A 25,924-nucleotide genomic window follows, 5' to 3' on the forward strand; every position below is an offset into this window, starting at 1 on the left:
AATATTTTAAAGATATTTGTTCATACGTATTTGATTTCCAAACACACAAATGTCATAGTTTGATGAAACTTACTGAATTGAATTTGTGCAATGATCGGGCTGGAGTCCAGTGGTCTCCCTATACCAATCTTGTTGACTGCTGACACACGGAACTGGTACTCATCGCTTTTTATCAGCTTTGTAGCATTGAAGGAGCATTGCGTACAACTGTCTGAGACAAATGTCCAGGATAATCTGGAAGTCTCACGCCTTTCAATAATATAATGGGAAATAGGAGAACACCCATCATTTGCAGGAGGGTTCCATGACAGAGTTGCTTTTCCATCTGAGATGTTTGTGAAAATAATTGGCCCTTCAGGTTCGGCAGGTGTATCTACATTGGGCAAGGAAACACATTTTATTCATGAAAAATCAACTTTCATTTCCTCAAGTAGTGGTATTTAATAACAACAGCATATACAAATACTAACCAAGGACTTTGACATTAATAGCCTCCTTCTTTGATCCAGAGCTATTTTTAGCTTCCACAGTAAAAACACCACGATGACTACGATCAGCATCTCTGATGAATAATGTGCTTGAACCAGCGATAGTTGTGATGCCATACTTTTTGTCAATTTCCTTTCCATCTTGAAGCCATGTGACTTGAGGTGCAGGCCGTCCAGTAATCATGACTTTAATCCTAATAGGGTCACCTGCTTTGACAGTAAGACCCTCGAAGTACTCCTTTCCAAACTCAATGTTTGGACAAACTAAAGAGACAGAAGTAAAAAAAAAAAAACATTTATGCATTTGACCTTTTAACATTTCATTAAAATAAGTATACTTATTTGCTTTGAACTTACCACTCTCATCTCTGACGACAATATAACCAGAGGACTGTGAAGGTGGACTAACTGTACCAATGGCATTTCTGGCAATTACTCTGAATTCATAGCGCTCACCACAGGCAAGGCCTGTAACTGTGAACTGGCAATCACTGACATCAGTGAAGTTGCTCCTCAGCCAACGACACTCCCCTTGACGTTTCTCAATATTATAGGCCACAATTTTGCTACCTCCATCGTGTTTGGGTGCATCCCATTTTAGGGTAATAGATTCACTTGTTGTGTCAATGTAGTCTGGTGTACCAGGTGGGTCTAAAATCAGAACAAAATATTGGTTGTCACAACTGTTACAAGATAATTCCAAAATAAGTACAGAAGAATTTATACAGAAGAATGATTTTTCATACTTAATTGTATTACTTAATTGTATCTATACTGGGCTACATCTACATACAAGAATTAATTCTCTGAAATGCTGAAAACAAACGTATAATATAAGACAGACAGGACGTGCATATAAAATATTTTTCTATGATCTAGATACAAAAAAAAAAAGACATGTTGACACTAATACTGACATCATGACATTTTACAGTAACAAAAAAGCATATTTTGTATTGCCCTGAATGTACTTTAGTAACTTCCTAGCAATTAGTAAACTAGGATTAATCACTTATTTTAATAGTACACCACCTGAGAAATACCTGAATATTATATACAGTAAGAATATATATTCGGAAACTTACCAACGGGAGAAACAGCCATGGTGTATCTGCTTGCATCACTGACACGGCTGAAGCCGGCACTGTTCTGTGCATACACCCGGAACTGATATTCCAGCCCTTCAATGAGGCCAAGTATTCTGTAATCCCTTTCAGTTATTAATACAATATTTACTTTCTGCCACAAGATGCTGTTCCGTTCCTTCTTTTCAACATGGAATCCTGTGACTGGTGAGCCACCATCGTAAATCGGTGCATCCCATTGGATAGTCATGCCATCATTTGTAACATTGTACACAACTGGCTGCCCTGGGGGACCGGCTGGTCTAAACTCATGTTTGGCTATCACATTTTGGGAAAGCAAAGGTTCACTTGCACCATACCGATTTTCGGCACACACTCTGAACTGATATTGTGTTCCTTTTATCAAGTTTGGTACTATAAATGTTGTCCCTACTACACTTGAACAAGCCATTTTCCAATCATTCTGGGAAGTATCACGTTTCTCCACACTGTAACAGGTGATATCGCCACCTCCATTATCATTTGGTTCATCCCATGATATTATGATCCTTTCTGCCCTTATTTCATCCAATCTGATAGGACCTATGGGCTTAGAGGGTGGTCCTAGAACGATGATTTGTAAATGGAATGATTTCCTACAGACATTATTGTCAAGGGTCAGAGTGTATTTCCCACCATTTTCTTTTCGGACATTCTTAATCATGATTGTAACTTTGTTTTCTGTTTTCTTAAAGCGGATCTGTTCACTCTCTTTCAAAGGAAGATTGTCTTTCAACCACAGTGGGGTTGGTCTTGGTTTACCCTTATATGGTAACTCAATATGCACGTTATGTCCAATGCGGACACTGATTTCACCACTTGGATAATCTTCAAGGTTAGCCTCTGGTGCAATTATATAGTCTTTCACTGTTATTGGTCCAACTTCTGTGAAATCACTCTGTCCTTTCTCATTCTTGGAGCAAACTCTGAAATCCATAATTGCAAGTTCTTTAAGCTTTGTGACCTCGTATTCCAAATGTTTGCTGGTGCCTGCAAGTGTCCATTCCTCTGTACCCTTAAGTTTTTTCTCAATAACATAGTCTGTTATGATGCTACCGCCATCATAATCAGGCTTTGTCCACTGTAAAGTTACTGATGATTTAGTGGAGTCCTTCATAGAAATATCTTTAACTGGTCCAGGTGTTTCAGTTGCCTTAATTGGCTCTTTTGTATTACATTTATCACCAACACCATTTTCATTCTCAGCTGCCACACGGAAAAAGAAAGATGCTTTCTCAGAGAGTTCTTCAATCGTATATGTTGTGTTGGTACACTTAGTTGTAACAGCGGAGAAAGATCTCTTGGTCGAATCTCTTTTTTCAATTATGTAATTAGTAACTTCAGCACCGCCATTGAGAAGAGGTGGTTCCCAACTCAGTGTTACTTTACCACGAGTGACATCCTTCAAAGTTAAATTGCGACAAGCAGATGGAGTGTCAAGCACTTTAACAGATACAGGTAATCTCTTTGGCTGTCCCACCCCATTTTCAATTTCAAGAAGATATTTGTCTGTGTCATCACGAGTGACATGTGGAATGACCAGAACAGTTGAAGAGTCCATGCTATGAATTTCATATCTTGGATCACTGCCAATGTTCTTATCTCCCCTCTTCCAGATCACATTTGGTGCAGGTCTGCCCTTGAGTGGAATTACGATCTCCACATCAGTTCCTGCCTTCACTATATAATGAGTTCTCATGGCAACATCGTGATCAATCGCAGCTTCCTCTGTAGAAATGAAAGCAAAAAATATATATAATTTCTAATTTGGCTATTGCAAATGTTATATTCTGAATAGTTCAACTTGAAAAATGAATACATACCAAGAATATCCTTAGCTTGCACTGGCTCAGTCATCTCAATTGGCTCTCCACGTCCAGCACAGTTAACAGCAGATATGCGGAAATAGTAGTCGATTTCAGGTTTAAGGTTTGATACCACATACTCTGTGGTTCTGACTTCACCCTTGGAGCTTATCACCGACCATTCCTTTCCTTCAGCCACCATTTGTTCAACAATGTAGCTGGTAATCTCACTACCTCCATCACAATCTGGAGGGCTCCACCCAAGGGTGATAGATGTTTTGGTTGAGTCAACCACTTTAAGTTTTGTTGGTGCATCTGGTGGGTCTAGAATATAAAATATGGAAACATGTAAGTGCCTGAGAAAGTAATATTTGGTAATGCTATTTTGTAATTAAAAAACATACTTACCAACAGGATCAGCTGCTTTGTAAAAGTCAGAAACATCTGAAAATGGACCTTCTCCCGCTTTATTGATTGCACAAACACGATATTGATAGCAATTTCCCTCTGTAAGATTGTGGATTTTATATGTTGTCTCAGGAATAGGATCTTTGAGAACTCTTAACCACCGCAGGCTTTTCTTATCACGTTTTTCAAGATAGTAACCAGTGACATTACTGCCACCATCCAGACCTGGTTTCTCCCAGATGACTACCATTGTTGTTCTGGTAATGTCTGTGGCGTCAGGTGTAGAAGGCTGCCCAGGATTTACTGTGGAAAATATTTGAATGTGTTTTTTGCAGTTGCAGTTGTAACAGTTGGTTGAATAGCTAAAATAAAAGTTATTGTTAATTTCTTACCAAATGAATTCTTGGCAATAACTGGTTCAGACTCCAAAGGATCTCCGACTCCATACTTATTGACACCCCTAACGCGGAATTCATATTCATCACCTCTGACCAATTTTTCAACGGACACATGGCATTTTTGCAGTTCTTCAGATATGACAGACCATACAGTTCTGCTTGTTTCCCGTTTTTCCACAATGTAATGTGTTACTTTTCCACCACCATCATCTGCTGGAGGATCCCACATTATGGCAATCTTGTCTGCAGTAGCCAATGTAATTTGAATTGGTCCAACAGGAGGTCCAGGTTTATCTAATAAAGAAACAAATAGATCATAATTCCACGTATATATCTTGCTTGTTAGAGTTCAAGCCCATAGGCTTGAAACCCTATTGTTATGGTATGATGGATGGATTCATGAATAATGAACTTGAAAATGGGTGGGTTTCATGATGGAATTTGGTATCCATGTTGTCTCCCAGAGGGCCAGGGATTGAAGCACTGTACATAATGAGCTATTGTCCCCCCAAGACAAGGCACAGGCACAGCAAAATCACAGAATGGAATTTATGAAAAAAGTTTCATAAAAGCTTTGTGCTGACAAACACCCACTTTTCTTAAAAAAAAATCAATAACGTTTTCCTCAATTTAAACAATTCATTCAAACCATACGAACATGCCTTAAAGCATATATAAAATAAAATGAATACAATTGTAATACTCGCAGAAGCAGGTGCTGCTCTAACTTTCCATTTCCCTGTGACTTAAACATCAATAACAATAATACTAAGTAACAATACTAATAATTGTAATAAAACAATAAGATGAATAACAATAAGCCTGTCGCGGTCAACTGCATAGTTTTGAAAGATAAAATAATTGTGGAGAGTCAGAAGAAGATGTGGATATTAAACAGGTGATTCATTCTTCAAATCCAATTTGAAAGGGTGGTCCTAACTACCATTATACATAAATGCTATAAATACCATCAAAACCCCTTCCTTTACCATTATTGTTTCCTCTTCTGCCTTGAAATCCATAAAATAATCATCTTGCGTTAAGCCTTCAAACCCACTTATCTGTATCTGTATCCGTTCACCCAACAATATTCTGTGTATCCATATCTGTCAATTAGCCCTCTAAGAGCCAGAGTGCTCTTTTAGAAGTTCAGAGCGATCAGAGCATTGAATGCAGCTGATATCGTAGCTTGTGGATAGCTGCAGTGACAATGTGTCATTGCCAAAGTATGGTCCAAAATAAAATATTTTAGCCAGGGTAAATTTGTAGTTTTGAGGGGCCGCAGTGGCGCAACAGGCTAAGATGCAGCAGAATTGCGGTTGCAGTTCACTGCAGTTGCACAATGGGGACTGGGGTTTGGTCCCGGACCTGCCAAAAGCCAAGTTTGGCCGGCTCATGTGGAGTGGCGTAATTGGCTCGCTGCTCCAGCGGGAGTGACTTGGCAGGTTAGCTGATTGCCGCACAATAAGCACCTCGGACGCCTCAGAATCACGGACACGTTTAGAGAGATGAGACGTCTTCCTCGGCCCGCCAGGGGGCGGGGTGTGGATGGTGTATCGAACACTAACTCGAACTGGAATAGAGGGGGGTACAATTGGCCACTAAATTGGGAAAGGGAAAAATCTGAAATTAAAAAAAAAAAAAATTGTAGTAATTGTAGTTTTGAATGGACTTCAATGGGGAAATTTTCTTTTTGGCAGCAGAGGCTTACAAAACTGCAATATCTCGACTAACCACTGGAGATTGCAAGCTTCTCAGAGAATGGCAAACCCTGGCTCCCTGCCAACACCAACCCTACCCAGATGGACTAACAATTCCCAGCTGCCTTACACACACCACAGACCAATCAGAAGACTCAAATAAAATAAAAAAAACATCCATAATCACAACTCTTAAAGCTGCATACCCCCATTTAACAATGTAATACACCCAATGAAAATAAAAGTATGCTGATCACCCCTAGTGGTTACAGCTATATTTTTATACATGCAATCTCACTGCCTTACTTCATTCACAAATGTATTGCATGCAATTGCTGTAGACTCATCCATACAATACATACCCAGAATTTGTACTCTGATAGAGGCAGTGGCTGAGCCCAAGGCATTCTTGATTTTGATTTCATATGTTCCTGTATTCAGACGAGTAGCATCCTTGATCAAAACGCCTGAGGTATCTGAGGTGCTCTCAACTGACAGCTGACTACTTGACTTCAATTTCTTTCCATCCTTGAACCATTCAATTGTGGGCAAGGGTTTGGCAATGATTCCTACGCTAATCTTGATAGCTGCTCCAGCCTTGTATGTGACAACATCCAAATATTCTGGAGGTAGGTCTATCTCTGGAGCACCTGGAAAATGCATAGATTAATTATAATTAAAATAATAACATAAAGGATCCTTTACCACAATTTCTAACATAGATCGACTATTTACCTTGAGTATCAATGCATGTAGCTGGTCCAGCAATAAGAGATGGGTTACTGATGGAACCAACTGTGTTCTTAGCAAATACTCTGAATTCATAGGATTCTCCCTCGTTCAATCCTGACACAGTGTAATTAGTGTCAATGACATTTGTGAAGTTAGCCTTTGACCATCTGCCTTTAGGTGCATCCCTCTTTTCAACAGTGTATCCAGTGATTTTGCTACCACCATCAAAAGGAGGCTTCTGCCAAGTGAGACTGATGGAGCTCTTTTTAATCTCAGCGATACGGACATTGGCTGGAGGCTCTGAAATACAAAACACATTTTCGGGTTGAACACTGTGAGTACAAAAATCATAACGCAAATATTAGCACAAAACAATTAATAATTACCACAGGCATCAATTGCAAGCACTTCGTCCGATGTTTTGCTCAATTTTCCAATGCCAGCTGCATTTTCCCCTGCAACCCTAAACTCATAAATCAAGCCAGGGCATATATTTGTTACTCTGAATTGCATTGCACTGATAGCAGTTTTGTTAATCTTCTGCCAGTGTGCGCTGCTTCTCTCTTTCATCTGTAAATGGTATCCAAACACAGGGTTTCCACCATCTATGACAGGCTCATTCCAGCAGACAGTTAGACTCTCCCTTGAAACAAAATGTATCCATGGTGTTGATGGAGGTCCTGGGATTGCTAAAATAGAATAACGTAAAAAAGACAATTAAGAGGTGTACTTGGATATTACATATATGATAATAACTCAAACACCAAATGAATGCACTCACTGTATGGGAGCTTCGCTGTGACAGTCTGTGAATCAATGTGATCACTGATGCCAAATCGATTCTCTGCCTTGATCCTGAACTGATAGTCCTCTCCTTTAGTCAGCTTTTTGACTTTCATTGTGCTTCTTGCTACGGTAGATGACACTTCCGTCCAAGTGGGAGTGCTTGTTTCACGCCTAAGTACAACATAGTTGGTAACTGGGCTACCGCCATCATACGTAGGAGGAAGCCATTTGAGGACTAAGCTTGTCTCAGTGACATCACTAATTTCAACAGGGCCAGCTGGGGGACCAGGTCTATCCAGAACCAAAATTTTGACAAATGACTTGGTAGTTCCACTTTTATTAGAAGCAATGATGTCATATATGCCTGCATCATTAGCAACACTTTCTTGAAGATTAAAGATGAGGCCCTCTGGATTTACTTCATAGCTGAAATGCTTGGTTGACTTCACAGCAATTTTATCCCTTGAAAGTGCGACCTTCGGAATTGGTTTTCCAGTAAGAGGGAGCTCAAACTTCAGGTTTGAACCAGCTCTCACATAAACAGTATTATGAGGGAAATTCTTCATGTCGAACTCAGGGGATTCTGTAAATTTAATTAATGCAAAACATGTATGAATACATATCATATTGCACTAGCATTCATCTAGCTTAAAATACAATTTGACATTTGGAGCACAAATAATCAAACAGTAACAAAAGTTACTTACCAAGCTGATCTTTTACAATCACAGGGACAATCATTTCTTTGGGATCACTGAGACCTGCATGGTTTTCAGCTCGGACTCTGAAGAAGTACTCAGCATTTTCCCTTAGGCTTCGGACAGTGTGACTGGTACTTTTTACCACAGCGCATTTCACCCACTTTTGTTGACCCTTTTCAACAGCATCAATTAAATAACTGGTGATTCTGCTGCCTCCATCATGCTCTGGTTTACTCCATGACAGTGAAACACTATCTTTTGTGACATCCGTGACACCAAGCCTTAGAGGTGGGCTTGGCTTTTCTAGGGATTGAGATGCACAAATTGAGATCATAATATTGTATGGAATATTAATAAAACATACATACATATATATTCAAACTAAATACATAATTTAAGCATCAACATACCTGTAATCTTAGTTCCATCCTTGGTCTCAGAAGGTATACCAACTCCAAATTCATTTTCTCCAATCACTCTGAAGTAGTAGATGGCTCCTTCTTGCAGATCTGTCGCTTCATAGGTAAAATGATGGCAGTTGTTGGTGATGCTCACCCATGCCTTTTTGCTAGCTTCACGTTTCTCAACATGATAGTTCTTAACAGGGTCACCGCCATCATTTTCTGGCACCTCCCATGTCACTGTAACAGAGTCCTTTGTGACATCCTTAATTTTAACATTACATGGTGGCCCAGGAGAATCAAGAACTTTAACCTCCATTGTCAAAGCAGCTGTTCCAACACTATTCTGTAGTGTTACAGTGTACTTTCCAGAGTCATATCTTGTAGCTTTCTCTAGCGTAATTGATGTGCAAGTATCACTTGTATCAGTACTTGCTCTTTCTTTCAGATCTACATTTTCTTTATTCCATGTTACACTAGGTACTGGTCTTCCCCTGAAGGGAACAGTCAAAGTAAATGAGCTACCATGCTTCACAATCAGAGTCTTGCGCATTTCAATATCAACATCAAATACTGGTTCTTCTTCTCTATCTGTAGCTATCTGGGGCTCAGTAGTTATTTTGGGTTCGCTGGGACCAATTTTATTGATAGATTTAACAGCACAAATATATTCTTCTCCCGATGCAAGTCCAGTGATTGTGAACTCTGTGTTTCTTGTGTATTGAATAGCAATCTTCCACTCTTCATCCTTTGCTTTCTTGTACTCCACACTGTATCCAGAGACAGGGGCTCCCCCATCAAACAACGGCTTGTTCCAGAGAAGAGTGAGAGAGTTCTTAGTGGAATCAATAACCTTTAGCTTTTCTGGTGGGGATGGTGCCATAAGTGGATCCTCTGCCCTAGTTATTGGGGAAGGGTAACTTGGAGGACCCAACCCAGCTGCATTTTCTGCATAAACACGGAATTCATATTCAGATCCTTTACGGAGATTGGTAGCCTGCACCACTATATCACATACAGGCTTTTTGTTTACACGAACCCAACGCAGGCTTGATTTCTCACGCCTTTCAATCACATATCCACAAATGTCACTACCTCCATCAGTGGCTGGCTGTGTCCAGCAGATTGTCATTGCTTCATTTGATACAGCAGCAATTTTTACATCTATGGGTGCAGATGGACAAGTGAATGGATCAACAACTTTTATAGCATCACTCTCCAGGGCCTCACCAACTCCATATTTGTTCACAGCAAGAACTCTGAAGATGTACTCATTGTCTTTAAGAAGTTTAGTAACTGAACATCTTGTAGCTTTCATGTCTCCATATACTACTGTCCAGGCAAGGTGACTTGTTTCACGTTTCTGAACAATATAGTGAGAGATCTCTGCTCCCCCCTTCTCTTGAGGAGGTCCCCAAGTTAATGTACATTTTTCAGCTGTAAGGCCAGTGACTTCCAGTGGCCCAGCTGATGGTCCTGGTTTGTCAAGGACTGTGCAGTTTATTTCCATTGACTTTGTTCCAGCAATATTCTGTAAGGTCAAAACATACTTTCCAGAGTCTCTTCTGATGCAGTCTTTAACAATTATTCCAGTGCTTCTGGCTGTTGATGAGATCTGAACTCTAGCCTGAGGCTCAAACTCCTTACCATCCTTTGTCCATGAAACAACTGGGAGAGGTCGTCCATCAATATCTGCATTGATTTTCAAAGCATCACCGGCTTTCACAAAAACAACATCTCTGAACTTTAAATCCATCATGATTCGTGGTGGATCAACATCGTCTTTAGCTATGACAGGGCCTGTACTATCAGATGGCTCACTGAATAATCCTGCTGCATTCTTTGCAATGACATGGAAATCATATTTCTGATCCTCCGTAAGGCCTGTAACATCAAAGTATGTTTCTGGGACATTAGTGAAATTGCACTTCAACCAACGACCCTCTGGAACTTCCCTAGATTCGATTATGTAACCAGTCACCTTAGCACCACCATCATACTCTGGCTTTGTCCAAGAGAGAGAAACCGATGTTCTAGTAACATTTGTAACAGTTGGTTGACCTGGAGGGTCACATGGATCTCTTGCACCTACCAGTTCAGAGGCTTTGCTAGATTTCCCAATTCCAGCAATGTTTTCTGCATAGACACGGTATTCATAGAACAAACCTTCTTCAATGGCATTCACTTTGAATTCAGTGTCAGTTATGATGCCTCTGTTCAACTTAGTCCAGATAATGCTGCTTCTTTCTTTATACTCCAGGTGATAGCCAATAACTGTGCTTCCACCATCATTGACTGGTTCATTCCATGTAACAATCATAAAGGACTTAGTTGCATGGGCAATTCTAGGGGTGGATGGTGGACCAGGTTGCTTGCATGTATACTGTGCAGTAATTCCTGGGGACTCTATATGAGGGCTCTTTCCATAACGGTTTACAGCGTAAACACGGAACTGGTATTCTGATCCATGTGTCAAACGAGGAACTTTAATTGCAGTTCTAGCAACTGTAGCTGAAACAATTTCCCATATTGTAGTGCTGGTATCTCTCTTCTCCACGATGTAGTTGTTGATGTGACATCCACCATCATACTCTGGTGGATTCCAGGACAATTTTATACTTTCAGAACTTACTTCATCTACCTTAATTGCTGCTGGTGGTCCAGGTTTGTCAAGAACAATAATGCCAATGTCCGCTGTTTTTGTGCCAGCTGTGTTAGCTACAGTGATTTCATATTTTCCAACATGCTCCCTGGTGGCTTGTTTGAAGATTATTTTAGTTGAGGTTGTGGATGTCAGAATTGTTACAGAGGTTGTTTGCTTGAGAGGGAGTCCATCCTTCTTCCATGAAACCACTGGTTTAGGTCTCCCCCTGAATGGAACTTCAACTGTAAGATCATCCCCTGCCTTCACACTGTAAGTGTTGAATAAATTATGAATTGAAGGTTCAATTTCAATGTCTTTTGTGATCACAGGTACACCAAGTTCTTTTGGATCACTTTTGCCTTTTTCATTCAAAGCAATGATTCTGAATGAATATTCTTCACCTGCTGTAAGGCTGGTGATTGCTGCTTCCAGGACCTTAACTGTAGTATTCACAGTCCACTTATCATTGCCCTTAGTCTGCATCTCTACATTGTAGCACAGAATTTTGCTGCCACCATCATGAGCAGGTTTCTCCCAGGAGAGGAAGACACTGTTTCGGGTCACATCCACGACTGAAATTTTACCTGGTGGCATAGGTACTTCAGAAACCTTGACTGGATCTTTAGTTTCTACTGCTAAACCAAGACCATGCTCATTCACGGCTCGCACACGGAAGTAGTAAATAGATCCTTCCTGTAGCTCACTAATCTGGAATGAATTCTGGGTACAATTACTTGTGACTGTGGTGTAAGCTTTTCTTGTAGATTCTCGTTTCTCTACAATGTAGTTTGTTATCTTGGCTCCTCCGTCAGTAAGTGGAGGCTCCCAAAGGAGTGTTACAGAATCTCTCTTGATGTCTTTAACTTCAAAGTTAAGAGGGGCACTTGGTGAGTCTAGCACTCTGACATTGACAAATGCTGATTTTGCTCCACTATTATTTTCAAGAGTTAAAAGATATTTCCCACTGTCAAATCTGTTCACGTTGTCAATGACAAGCATAGTGTATGAACTTGTGACTTCAATTTGTGCACGCTCTGTCAAAGATTCTTCTGCCTTTTCCCATGTGACCTTTGGTTCAGGTCTTCCTCTGATTGTGACAAATAGCCGAAGTGTTCCACTAGCACGTACAGAAACAACTTTTCTCAAGTCTGCATCTAATTCAATCTCTGGTGCTTCAACTTTTTCAGCTGCCACTACAGACCCATGTATATCCGCATGCTCTCCAACACCTTCTGAATTAAATGCACAGATACGGAAGTTGTATTCAGCATTCTCCTTCAGATTTGTTGCAGTATAGTGTGTTGATTGTATACCCGTTGGAGGGGTGCAAATAATCCATTCTTCCTGAGAAATGTCTTTCATCTCAACAATATATCCCCTAATAAATGCACCACCATCACTGAGTGGTTTGCCCCAGGCTAGGGACACAGTTGTAGCGGAATGGTCAGTCACTTTAGGATGGATTGGAGGACCAGGTGCTTGTGTTGCATCACATGCTCTGTAGAACAGTGATGGCTCACTTACTTCTCCCACACCAACCTCATTTTCAGCAGAAACACGGAACTCATAGAAATGTCCTTCTGTAAGTCCTGTTACTTTAAAATACAGATCTTTTAAAAGCTGTCTGTTACATTTTGTCCATCTAACACCATCTTTGTCACGCTTTTCAAGGTGGTAACATTGAATTTCTGTCCCACCATCATTGTCTGGAAGATTCCATGTAACAACCATTGACTCCCTTGTTATAACACTTGCTTCTGCCGTAGAAGGAGCACTTGGTAGCTTGAACGGGCTGTGAGCTGTTATAGGCTCTGATTCAAGTGGCTCACTAATGCCATATTTGTTCACTGCCATGACTCTGAAGATGTATTCATCGCCAGCCAGGAGCTTGGTTACCTTGTAACTAATAGACTTAACATTAGAGTCAACTACAGTCCAGGATAGCCTACTGGTTTCTCTCTTCTGAATAATGTAGTGTGAGATAATAGCACCGCCATCTTGTGAAGGATCACTCCAGGACAAATAACACTGATCAGCAGTAACACCTGTCACATTGAGTGGTCCACTAGGACTACCAGGTCGATCTAGAACCTTTACTGTGATTGGTATGTTTTTTGTTCCACCAGCATTGCTAAGCCTGAGTTCATACTGGCCACTGTCCACTCTAATACATTCTTTTATTACAAGCATTGTGTGCTTACTAGTAGTTTTGACTTCCATTCTTGATGTAGTCTTATCAATTTCTTTTCCTTCCTTTAACCATATAATATCAGGCACTGGCTTGCCATAGAAATCAGCGTCAAGGAAAAATGTTTCTCCAGCATTAACAACAATAGTATCCTTGTATTTTGGGTCCAATGATGCTCTTGGGGCTTCAATTTCATCAGTGGCAGTGATTGGTCCAGTGTTTTCAGAGGGCTCACTGAAAACACCAGCTGCGTTTCGTGCAAAAACTCGGAAGTCATATTTGTGGTTTTCTGTTAAGCCTGTAATCGTAAAGTCAGTCTCAATTACATTTGTGAAGTTTGCCTTCATCCAACGACCTTCAGGCAATTCCCTCATTTCTACAATATACCCAGTGACTTTACTGCCACCATCATAATGAGGCTTTGTCCACTTAAGTGTGATGTGGTCTTTGGAGATTTTAATAGGCTCAGGGCAACCGGGTGGATCACATGGATCCCGGGCTACAAAGCATTCTGAAACTTTGCTTGATTTACCGATGCCAACAATATTCTCAGCATAGACTCTAAATTCATATTCAGTGCCTTCTTCCAGATTAATCATTTTGAACATAGTGTCAGTAATGAGAATCTTATTCAATTTTGTCCACAAAATGCTTTTTCTTTCTTTGCTTTCAAGGTGATAACCAATCACAGAACTTCCCCCATCATTGACTGGTTCATTCCATTCAACAACCATATGTTCCTTTGTTGCTGATGTAACACGTGGAGTGGCCGGGGGCCCTGGAGGCTTATAAGGATACTGCACAACAACTGCAGATGAGTCTAAATGTGGACCTTTTCCATACCGATTTTCAGCACAGATTCTGAACTGGTATTCTGCACCGGTGTTTAGCTTGGAAATTTTTATAGTTGTCCTTGCAACAGTCGAAGACACATTTTGCCACTCGGTGGTAGTTGTGTCTCGTTTTTCAACAATATAATTTCTGATTTGACAACCTCCTGTGTATTCTGGTGCTCCCCATGAGATGGTGACAAAGCTATTGCTTACTTCATTTATTTTAATAGGGCCTGATGGTGGACCAGGCTTGTCAAGGATTATAATTCCAATTTCCTCTGTTACTGTGCCAGCACTATTTGTCGCAGTGACTTCATACTTGCCCAAATCATCTTTATTTGCTTCTGTAATTTGAAGGATAGCACAGGTTGGTGTGCGTGAATAATTAACTCTGGTTGTCGGTTTCAAAGATTGTCCATCTCTCATCCACTTAATGTCTGGTTTGGGACGGCCAATCACTGGTATTTCTATTTTGAGATCTTTCCCAGATTTGACATTGTAGGTGTTGAACAGAAGTTTTAGGCTGGGTTCAATAGTCAGGTCATTTGCAATAACAGGAGCAGCTAAAAGCTTTGGTTCACTCTTTCCCTTTTCATTGTAGGCCACAACACGGAAGAGATATTCTTGACCAGAAGTTAGTCCACTTACAGTGCCTTCACATGTCTTCACTGAGGTTGCCACACCCCACTTGTCTGTTCCTTTAGGCTGCATTTCAATTAAGTAACCCACAATCCTACTACCACCATCATGCTCTGGTTTATCCCATGCTAGAGATGCACTTGTTTTACTAACATCAGTAAGAGTTACTTTAGAAACTGGCAGAGGAACCTCAGATGCCTTGACTGCATTTTTTGTTTCAGTTTGCAACCCAGCGCCATATTCATTTTCTGCTATAACTCTGAAGTAATACATTGCCCCTTCTGCAAGATTTTCAACAACATAGCTTGTTTTTGTGCACTTGGTTGTAACATTAGCATAAGCTTTTCTGGTTGATTCACGTTTGTCAACAACATAGTTCTTAATCTTTGCACCACCATCAATCAATGGTGGGTCCCAAACAAGAGTAACAGAGTCTTTCTTGATATCTTTAACAACAAGATTCAAAGGTGCTGATGGTGTGTCTAACACTTTGACTGCTACATATTCAGAGACTGACCCACTGCTATTTTCCAAGCTCAGTGTGTATTTTCCAGCATCATTTCGGTCACATAAATCAATGGAAAGTTGTGTATAGTTCAGACCTTTCTCAATCTGAGCTTTTTCAGGTAAATTCCCTTCATCTTTAGACCAGCGAATCTCTGGAGTTGGTCTTCCTTTGAAAGGTACATTAATTCTTACAGACCCTCCAGCACGAACTACAATGCCTTTCCTGAGCTCAGAGTCAAGGTGGATTTCTGGGGCTTCCTTTTTGTCTTCAGGTTTAGCTGTTCCTGGAATAACAGCTGGTTCACTAACACCTAACTTGTTGAGAGCACATACCTGAATCTTGTATTCTTGTTGTTCAGTAAGTTTTGTGATTTCAAACTTATTTACACGCAAGCCTGTTGGCGGGGTGCACATAGTCCACTCCTCTTCATCAGCTTTGCAAATCTCAATAATATACCCTTGAATTGCACTGCCACCATCAGAAGTGGGCTTACCCCATGCTACTGAAATAGAATTTTTGGTTGTATCAACAACATGAGGATTACTTGGTGGGCCAGGCCTGAATGTTGGATCACAAGCTTTGTAGTACTGAGTTGGTATACTTGGTTCTCCAGTTCCAGCTGCATTTTCAGCAGATAATCTAAACTCATACTCATGATTTTCTGCCAAGCCTGTTACTCTGAAGTGTAAGTCTGTGACTCTTTGTCTGTTGCATTTTGTCCATCGGATCCCAGACCTGTCTTTCTTCTCTATAATGTAGCCAATGATTTCACTTCCACCATCTGTTTCGGGTGCAGACCAACAGACAGTCATGGAATCTTTTGCAATATTTGTTACATCCAGAATTTGAGGAGATCCAGGTGGAATAAATGGATTTTTCATGATGACAGCTGAAGATTCCACTGCTTCACCAATGCCATATTGATTGACAGCCATGACCCTGAAAATATATTCATTTCCCTCTAGAAGTTTGGTTGCTTTGAACACTGGAGCAGGACAATCACTTGTAACTATAGTCCAAGCAAGACGGCTAGTTTCTCTCTTTTCAATTATGTAATGAGAAACTTTGCTACCACCATCATGTTGTGGAGGAAGCCATGACAGTGTACATTTGTCACTTGCTATACCAGTGATGTTAAGGGGCCTTTCACATGGGCCTGGTCTATCCAGCACTTTGACATTGAAAGGAATGGTTTTGGTACCTGCTAAATTACTTAGCTGCAGGATATATTGTCCACCATCAATTCTGGTTGCATCTTTAATAACAACCATAGCCCTTAAATCAGTGTTCTTGATCTCACACCTTGTAGTATTCTGAAATTCTTTGTCACCTTTGAACCACTGGGCTGTTGGTATTGGCTTTCCATGTACATCTGCATCAAGTTTAAAAGTATCTCCTGCATTTACAACAATAGTCTGACTGTACTCTGGGTCAATTGAGAATGTTGGTGGCTCAACTTCATCCTTTGCTGTGATAGGTCCTGTGTTATAAGATGGTTTACTGATAGTTCCAGCGGAATTTTTTGCAATAACTCTGAAGTCATACTTTGCATCTTCAGTTAAGCCAGTAGCTGTGTATTGAGTCTCAATGATGTTTGTGAAGTTGGACTTCATCCAGCGTCCCTCTGGAAGGTCCCGCTTTTCCACAGTATAACCAGTAATCGAACTGCCTCCATCATATTCAGGCTTAGTCCACTGAATTGTGATTGAACTTTTACTCACATGGATGGCTTCTGGTGTGCCAGGAGGGTCACATGGGTCACGTGCAACACAGCCCTCAGAGACTTTACTGCATCTGCCTATTCCAACAATATTCTCTGCAGTAACCCTAAACTCATATTCAATACCTTCTTCCAAATGGCTGTTCTTAAAGCGGGTATCTTGAATGAGTGTCTTGTTAATCTTTGTCCAAAGGACACTGTTTCTTTCTTTTCTTTCCAGATGGTACCCAATAACACTACTACCTCCATCTATAACAGGTTCATGCCATTCCACAACCATATGATCCCTTGAGAGTGATGTGACAAATGGTGTCCCTGGTGGACCTGGCTCCTTGTATGGATATTGGGCAACCACACAGCGAGAGTCTAAAGCATAACTTTTTCCATATCTGTTTTCAGCAATTATTCTGAATTGATATTCTGCTCCAGTTTTCAGTCTTGTTATCTTTAGTGAAGTTCTGGCAAGTGTGCACGTCACATTCTCCCATGTGGTAGTGGTGGCGTCTCTCTTTTGCACAATATAATTTGAAATTTGGCATCCACCAGTGTATTTTGGGGGATCCCAAGAGATTTTGACACTTTCCACACTTACTTCATCAAATCTTACCGGGCCACTTGGCGGACCAGGTTTATCAAGTGTGATGATTTCAACAATTGCATCCTTTTGTCCCACAACATTAGAAACTGAAATTTGATATAAGCCACCATCATCTTGTGTTGCTTCTTTTATACTGAGAGTTGTATGATGTGCAGTGTTAACAAAATTAACTTTTGTTGTCTGTGTTAGAGTTACGCCATTCTTGCTCCAAACAACTGTCGGTTTTGGACGTCCAAATATTGGTATTTCTACTGTGAGATCTTTACCAACTTGTACACTGTAGTTACTGAATGCAGGTCGTATTTGTGGATCAATGACTAAGTCCTTTGCTTGTACTGGAACAGGAAGGGTTCTTGGATCACTTTTCCCTTTCTCATTGATAGCAATAACTCTAAACAAATATTCTTCTCCTTGGACTAAATTACTGATGACAGTCTCAAGGGTTTTGACATTTGTACAGCCAGACCATTTCTCACTGCCCTTAACTTGCATTTCTACCAGATATTGCATGATTCTACTTCCACCATCATGTTCAGGCTTCTCCCAGGCAAGAGAAACACTATTACGAGTTACATCAACAACAGTGAAGTTCCTAGGTGACTGTGGCACTTCTGATATTTTAATGGGATCAGTTGTTTCTGCTGGTAAGCCAATCCCATGTTCATTTACAGCAAGAACTCTGAAGTAATAGTTGCAGCCTTCCTGAAGAGGTTCAACTTTCCATGAAAATGCATGGCAATTAGTTACAACTGCAGCATAAGCCTTTCTTGTGCTTTCTCGTTTTTCAATGATATAGTTTTTTATTTTGGCTCCACCGTCCAATGCAGGTGAGTCCCACGTAAGGGTTACAGACTGTTTTGTAATCTCCTTTATTTTGAGGTTGACTGGAGCACTTGGAGTGTCAAGGACTCTGACAGAAATGGATTCGGATTTTGATCCACTGGTATTTTCTGCAGTGATAGTATACTTCCCACTATCAAATCTGTTAGTATTGTCAATTACAAGGCATGTATAGCTACTGGTAACCTCAATCTGCGCTGTATCCCGGATTTTACCATCAACTTTTTCCCATTTAATTTGGGGGGCAGGGCAGCCTTTGATTGGAATGAATACCCTGAGGGAGCCTCCTGCTATGATACTAATGGTCTTCCTGAGGTTTGGATCAATATCAAGATATGGTTCTTCCATTTTCTCTTCAACAATAATGGTTCCAGAGACATCAGCATGCTCACCAACACCAGCCTTGTTTATTGCACAGACTCTGAATTTATACTCTTGCTTTTCTTTAAGTTTTTCCACTTCATATTGTAATTTTTTAATGCCTGTTGGGGGAGTGCACATTGTCCATTCTTCTGATTTTGCTTCACATGCCTCAACAATATATCCCTGGATCTCACAACCACCATCATATATAGGCTTTCCCCATGAAAGGAATACAGATGATCGTGATACATCTGTCACTTTAGGATTATTTGGTGGGCCAGGTTTGAAAATGGGATCTAAAGCCCTATAGTAAACAGATTGCGAACTTGGTTCTCCAATGCCAGCTGCATTTTCAGCTGCAACTCTGAATTCATAATTATGATTTTCAAGAAGTCCAGTGACCTTAAAGCACAGGTCATTAACTATATTCCTATTGCATCTGGTCCACCTTACTCCTTCTTTATCATGTTTTTCAATAATAAATCCTGTAATTGGACTGCCACCATCGTTTGTAGGTCCTTCCCAAGTTACCACCATTGAATCCTTTGAGACATTGGAAACTTCAACATTCTTGGGTGCATCAGGAGCCACAAATTGATTTTTAACAACTACAGCTTGAGATTCAAGTGGATCACTAACTCCATATTTGTTTACAGCCAAGACACGGAAGACATACTCATTTCCTTCCAAAAGCTTTGTGATTCTTAGATTAAGTGCATGTACTTTTGCTTCAACAAGTGTCCAAACTAGTCTGCTTGTTTCTCTCCTTTCAACAATATAATGGGATATGTCACTGCCTCCGTCTTGCAGTGGTACTTTCCAGGCAATGGAACATTGATCACTCATAACACCATGGATATGTATAGGACCGTCAGGCGGACCAGGTCTATCCAGGACCTTGACTGTGACATTTACAGACTTCTCTCCTCCAAGGTTCTTTAATAGCAAAGTATACTGTCCTCCATCAATGAGTTTAGCTTCCTTTACACTCAAACATGCCCTGATTTCTGTGTTTTTTATTTCACGGTATAATGTATTTCCAAGCTCTTGACCTCCCTTCATCCAGAGGATAGTAGGTGTTGGCTTTCCATGAACATCAGCATCAATTCTGAATGCTTCCCCAGAATGTACAACAATAGTTTGAGTGTATTTTGGATCTATGCTAATGCGAGGTGGATCCACTTCATCCTTTGCAGTGATAGGTCCCGTGCTGTAAGATGGATTACTGAAAACACCTGCAGCATTTCTTGCTATGACACGAAACTCATATTTCTGGTCTTCAACTAACCCAGTTGCAACATATTCGGTCTCAATTACATTTGTGAAGTTGGCCTTCATCCAACGCCCCTCGGGCAAGTCCTTCTTCTCAACAATATAGCCAGTAACTTTGCTGCCGCCATCATATTCTGGCTTTGTCCATTTGATGGTAATGGAATTCTTTGTGATACTGATAGCCTCAGGAGTGCCTGGAGGATCACATGGGTCTCTAGCAATATAGCCTTCTGATAGTTTGCTGGCTTTACCAATCCCCATAATATTTTCAGCATAAACCCTGAACTCATATTCAAGTCCAGCTTCAAGGCCAATAGTCTTGAATGTTGTGTCTTGTATTAGTGACTTATTCAGTTTCATCCAAAGAATACTTTTTCTTTCCTTCATCTCAAGATGATATCCTAATATGCTGCACCCTCCATCTATGACAGGCTCATTCCACACTACTACCATGCTGTCCTTTGTAGAAGCATGCACAAAGGGTGTTCCTGGAGGGCCTGGAAGTTTGAATGGATATTGAGCAACCACAGAGTCTGAGACAAGATATGCACTCTTTCCATATCGGTTCTCAGCAGTAATCCTGAACTGATATTCACAGCCAGTCTTTAACCTTGCAGCTTTAATTGTTGTTCTAGGAACTGTTGCAGACACAATTTGCCAGTTTGTAGTTGATGTGTCTCTCTTTTCTACAATGTAGTTGCTAATAATGCAACCACCATCATACTCGGGGCGCTTCCAAGAAAATGTGATGCTGGCTGAAGTGACCTCATCCACTTTCACAGGGCCAGTTGGTGGGCCAGGTTTGTCAAGAACAACAACACCAAGTTCTGTTGTTGTTTCACCTGCTGTGTTAGACAGTTTAATGATATACTTTCCAACATCATCTCTGCATGCCTCCTTGATCATAAGACACAAATTGTTTTCAGTTGCTTCAAAATGAACTCTGGTAGTTTGCTTGAGAGATGCGCTGCCTTTGTGCCAAGAAATTGCTGGCTTTGGACGAGCAACATATGGAATGTCTATCTTCAAGTCTTCTTCTGCCAAAACACTGAATGTAGAGAATAACAGCTTAACAGCAGGAATAATCAGAAGATCTTTGGCCATGACTGGGACACCAAACTGACGAGGATCACTTGTTCCTTTCTCATTTCTTGCTAATACCCGAAACATATATTCTTCACCAGGTGTTAGTCCAGTAACAACTGCTTCAGTACCTTTTACAATCACACACTGCGTCCACTTTTCACTTCCTTTGCCTTGCATTTCAACAACATATGCTACGATTCTGCTTCCTCCATCATGCTCTGGCTTTTCCCATGACAGACTGACACTATTCTTTGTGACATCTTGTAGGGTGATTTTTCCTGGAGGGAGTGGTTTTTCAGATACTTTGACTGACTCCGTAGTTTCAATGGGCAGACCAATTCCATATTCATTTTCAGCTAGAACTCTGAAGTAATAATTGCATCCCTCCTGCAGGTGATCAACTGTCCAGCTTGTTTTGTGACAATTGGCCATGTCTGTGGAGTATGCTTTTCTTGTTGCTTCACGTTTTTCTACAATATAATTCTTAATGACTGTGCCACCATCATTAAGAGGGGGGTCCCAGATGAGTGAGACAGACTCTTTGGTAACCTCCTGGATTTTCAGATTGGTTGGTGCTCCAGGGGTATCCAATACTCTCACATTAACACAGGCTGTCTTGCTTCCTGAACTGTTTTCCACAGTCAACAAGTACTTTCCACTGTCAGACCTATTGACATTTTCAACAATTACTGATGTGAAAGATGTTGTATTTTCAATGGTTGCTCTTTCAATAGGTTCCCCATTTTCTCTTGTCCATTTCACCATAGGAGCTGGTCTTCCTTTTATGAGTACAAACAACCTCAACGTGTTACAGGCTCTAATGTTGATGACTTTACGAAGGTCAGCATCAAGCTCAATTTCTGGTGGAAGCTGTCTGTCCTCTGCCTTTGGTGTTCCAGGAACAGAAGCAGCCTCTCCAACCCCCTCAGAGTTAACAGCTGAAATATTGATTTTGTATTCTTGATTTTCCTTCAAATTAGTAATTGTAAATGATGTACCCACCCACATTTCTTTTGGGGTTACAATGGACCATTCATCCTCTGTTGGTAGGCAGGTCTCAACAATATAGCCTGTGATATCAGAACCTCCATCATACAATGGCTTGTTCCATGCAAGAGTGATTGATGACTTTGTTGTGTCCAAGACTCTAGGATTTCCAGGGGGGCCAGGCTTGAATAGTGCGTCGGTAGCCTTGTAGAATGGACTTAAAGGACTGGGTCCACTTACACCAGCAGCATTTTCTGCAAAAATTCTAAATTCATATTCATGACCTGGCATAAGTCCAGATACTTTATACATCAAATCAGTGACAGTCTTCTTGTTGCATCTCAGCCAGCGATGACCAACTTTATCTCTTCGTTCAATTATATAGTTGGAAATACTACTTCCACCATCACTCTTTGGAGCTCCCCAGCAAACCACCATTGAATCCTTTGTGATAGCTGTTACTTCAGGTGCCTGTGGGGGATCAGGTGGAACATAGGGATTGGTAGCAACAACAGGTTCAGATTCAAGAGGCTCTCCAACTCCATATTTATTGACAGCCATGACTCTAAAGATATATTCATTTCCTTTTAGCAGCTTGGTCACTAAGAACTGGGAGACTTGCAAATCGGATGCTACATTTGTCCATGCAAGTCGACTTGTTTCACGCTTTTCAACGATGTAATGCTCAATTTTTGCTCCTCCATTGTCTGATGGTGGTAACCATGTAATTACACATTTCTCAGCAGTGAGGTCTGTAACAGCAAGCGGTCCCACTGGTGGCCCTGGTCTATCAAGGACTGTAACCTTGAAGATATGCTTAGCAAATCCACCTGAGTTACTTGCAGTTAAAGTGAGTGAACCTCCATCCCTCCTCAACGAGTCTTTATTAATCAAAGTTGTAGCAAAATCTGCCATTTTCATTTGTAATTTGATTGTATTTTCCAATTCCTTTCCATCTTTCTCCCAAACCATAGAGGGTCGTGGTTGGCCAGTGACATCTGCCTCAAGTTTGAAGGCTTCTCCTGCTTTCACTAGTATGGTATCCTTAAACTTAGCATCAACCATAATTCTAGGCTCCTCAATGTCATCTTTGCAAGAAATAGGATCTGTTGGTTCTGATGGGTTACTCACAGCACCAGCCGAATTCCGGGCACAAACACGGAATACATATGACGCACCTTCTGTGAGTCCACTTACAGTGAATGTGGTATCAATAATGTTGGTAAAGTTAGCCTTGAGCCAACGTCCATCTGGTAAGTCTTTCTTTTCAACAGTATACCCAGTTATTTTGAACCCACCATCATATTCAGGCTTTGTCCATTCAAGAGTTACTGCACTTTTAGTAACGATAACTGCTACCGGTTGGCCTGGTGGATCCACTGGATCAAGGGCTAACATTGGCTCTGACGACTTGCTTGGTTTACCCACACCTGCTATATTTTCAGCTAAAACACGGAATTCATAAGCCATTCCAGCTTCCAGTCCTGAAGATTTGAAAATGTTTCCTACAACAGCCTTGCTGATTCTTTGCCACACGATACTACTCCTCTCTTTCCTTTCAATGTGATATGCTAAGATTTCACTTCCTCCATCAGAAATGGGTTCATTCCAGGAAATGGTCATCGTGTCTTTAGTGAAGGCTATTACTTGTGGAGTACCTGGTGGTCCAGGAATCTTGAAGGGATATGCTGCAACCACTGATTCTGAGGTGATTGGAGGCCCCTCACCATATCGATTTTTAGCTTTAACACGGAACTGATACTCAACTCCTGTTGTAAGACCAGCAGCTTTAAATGTTGTTCGGATTACTGATGTAGACAACTCTACCCAGTTTGTACCTGTGGTCTCTCGCAATTCAACAATGTAATTGTTAATTGGCACACCTCCATCATTATCAGGGGAATCCCATGATATTGTGATAAAGTCACGGGAAACTTTGTCTAACTTAATTGGTCCTCTAGGAGGTCCAGGCACATCATGCACTTTGAGTGTAATGTGATCCGTCACAGTGCCAAGTATATTTTTCCCTGTCATCGAGTACTGTCCACTGTCATTCCTTGTACATTCAATAACATTCAGGATAGTTGATGTCAAAGTATCTTCTGTGTTTACCCTCTGTGTCTGTCTCAGGGCTTGAGCATCCTTCTGCCAAGAAACTGAAGGCTTTGGACGACCCAAAACCGGAATCTCAACTTTGACATCATCTCCAGCCTTAGCGATTACTAATCTGTGGAAGATTCCACTTAGGTCAAATTCAGGTCCAGCGGTTTCTTCCTTAGTAACAATAGGTCTGCTTTCACGAGGATCACTTCTGCCAGAGCTGTTCACAGCCATTACCCTGAAGACATATTCCTCATTTTCATTGAGATTATTTGCTATGTATCCAAGTGTCTTCACAGTAGACAAATGGGTCCATTGCTCTGTACCCCTCTTTTGAGCCTCAATTACATATCCAGTGATTCTACTGCCACCATCATGTTTTGGTTTTGTCCAAGCAAGAGTTGCAGAATTCTTTGTAACATTTGTGATGTTAACTATTTCAGGAGCAGTAGGTGCTTGAGAGGCTTTTATTGGATCAGAAGTTTCAACTGGCTCACCAATGCCAAATTCATTTTCAGCACGTACTCTGAAGTAATACTCTGATCCTTCTGCCAGATTTGGAACTCTAACAGAACACTTTGGACAATTTGCAACTACTGTGGCATAAGCCTTTCGGGTAGCTTCTCTCTTCTCAATGATATAGTTGGTAATCTTTGAGCCACCATCAATTATAGGCATTTCCCACTTGAGAGAGATGCTCTCTTTGTTAATTTCTGTTGGCTTCAAGTTTATTGGAGGTCCAGGTGAATCCAGAACTCTGACTATTACAGTTCCTGACTTTTTGCCAGCAGGATTTTCCACTGTCAGGATGTATTTTCCCGCATCATGCCTAGTACAATCAGGGATGACGAGGAGAGTATATGACTCAGTGGTATCAATGTGAGCATGACCTATGAGAGGCATATCCTCCTTCAACCAGGTGACTTTAGGAGTTGGGCGACCTTTGATTGGTACAAAAATACGTATGGAGCCTCCAGCCTTCACTACAAGGGTTCTTCTCAGTTCAGCATCAAGTTCAAAGTCTGGAACTTCTTCACGATCTACAAGTTCAACAAGTTCCTCGATTTGAGCTGGATCACCAACCCCTACTGCATTCATTGCACTGACTCTGAAATTGTACTTTCCTCCAGACTGAAGGCTTGCCACAACAAAATCAGTAATTCTCAGTGCAGTGCCTGTTGTGTCTTTTACCCATTCTTCATCTCCTTCCTTCTTATGCTCAACAATATATCCTATGATGTCAAGTCCACCATCATCATGAGGTCTTCCCCAGTGCAATGAAGCTGTAGTTTTAGTTGTATCAGTAACTCTTGGGTTTGATGGAGGCCCAGGTACATCTGAAAAGTTATAATGTTCATGTTATTTACATTTATTCAAGTGATCTATTTGCAGTCTGACAACAGAAAACACTTTAAATGACACAATTTTCATTTTCTGAAGTTTTTGACAGTATTGAAATTTCAGTGTATGTTTTCAGTCTCCACTTTTTGTCTGTGATGAAGAATATTTCAGACACAGGATGTTTTGATTATTGGCTGGCTTTAAAAGGGCTGGTATTGCGACTTTAGCGTGTTTGTGGTTTAAATGAACTCCAAAGAAGCTT

The 25,924-nt window shown here is 40.8% G+C and overlaps 1 protein-coding gene across 9 annotated transcripts in view; it reads right to left on the reverse strand.

The window, feature by feature from the left end:
- The window catches only part of LOC133123816 (titin-like), a 195,261-nt gene that overhangs the window by 28,353 nt on the left and 140,984 nt on the right, over positions 1 to 25,924 (reverse strand). For all 9 annotated transcript variants that reach the window (XM_061234420.1, XM_061234419.1, XM_061234416.1 and 6 more), the window contains 13 exons: positions 8,553 to 25,658; positions 8,149 to 8,445; positions 7,437 to 8,024; positions 7,042 to 7,344; positions 6,659 to 6,955; positions 6,286 to 6,573; positions 4,218 to 4,517; positions 3,826 to 4,128; positions 3,436 to 3,741; positions 1,574 to 3,340; positions 846 to 1,139; positions 471 to 752; positions 74 to 373 (listed from right to left, as the gene is read on the reverse strand). In XM_061234420.1, coding sequence (XP_061090404.1) covers positions 74 to 373; positions 471 to 752; positions 846 to 1,139; positions 1,574 to 3,340; positions 3,436 to 3,741; positions 3,826 to 4,128; positions 4,218 to 4,517; positions 6,286 to 6,573; positions 6,659 to 6,955; positions 7,042 to 7,344; positions 7,437 to 8,024; positions 8,149 to 8,445; positions 8,553 to 25,658 — 22,431 coding nt within the window. The remainder of the gene's footprint in view (positions 1 to 73; positions 374 to 470; positions 753 to 845; positions 1,140 to 1,573; positions 3,341 to 3,435; positions 3,742 to 3,825; positions 4,129 to 4,217; positions 4,518 to 6,285; positions 6,574 to 6,658; positions 6,956 to 7,041; positions 7,345 to 7,436; positions 8,025 to 8,148; positions 8,446 to 8,552; positions 25,659 to 25,924) is intronic.

This window comes from Conger conger, chromosome 3 (assembly GCF_963514075.1).
Source record: "Conger conger chromosome 3, fConCon1.1, whole genome shotgun sequence".
NCBI lineage: Eukaryota > Metazoa > Chordata > Actinopteri > Anguilliformes > Congridae > Conger > Conger conger.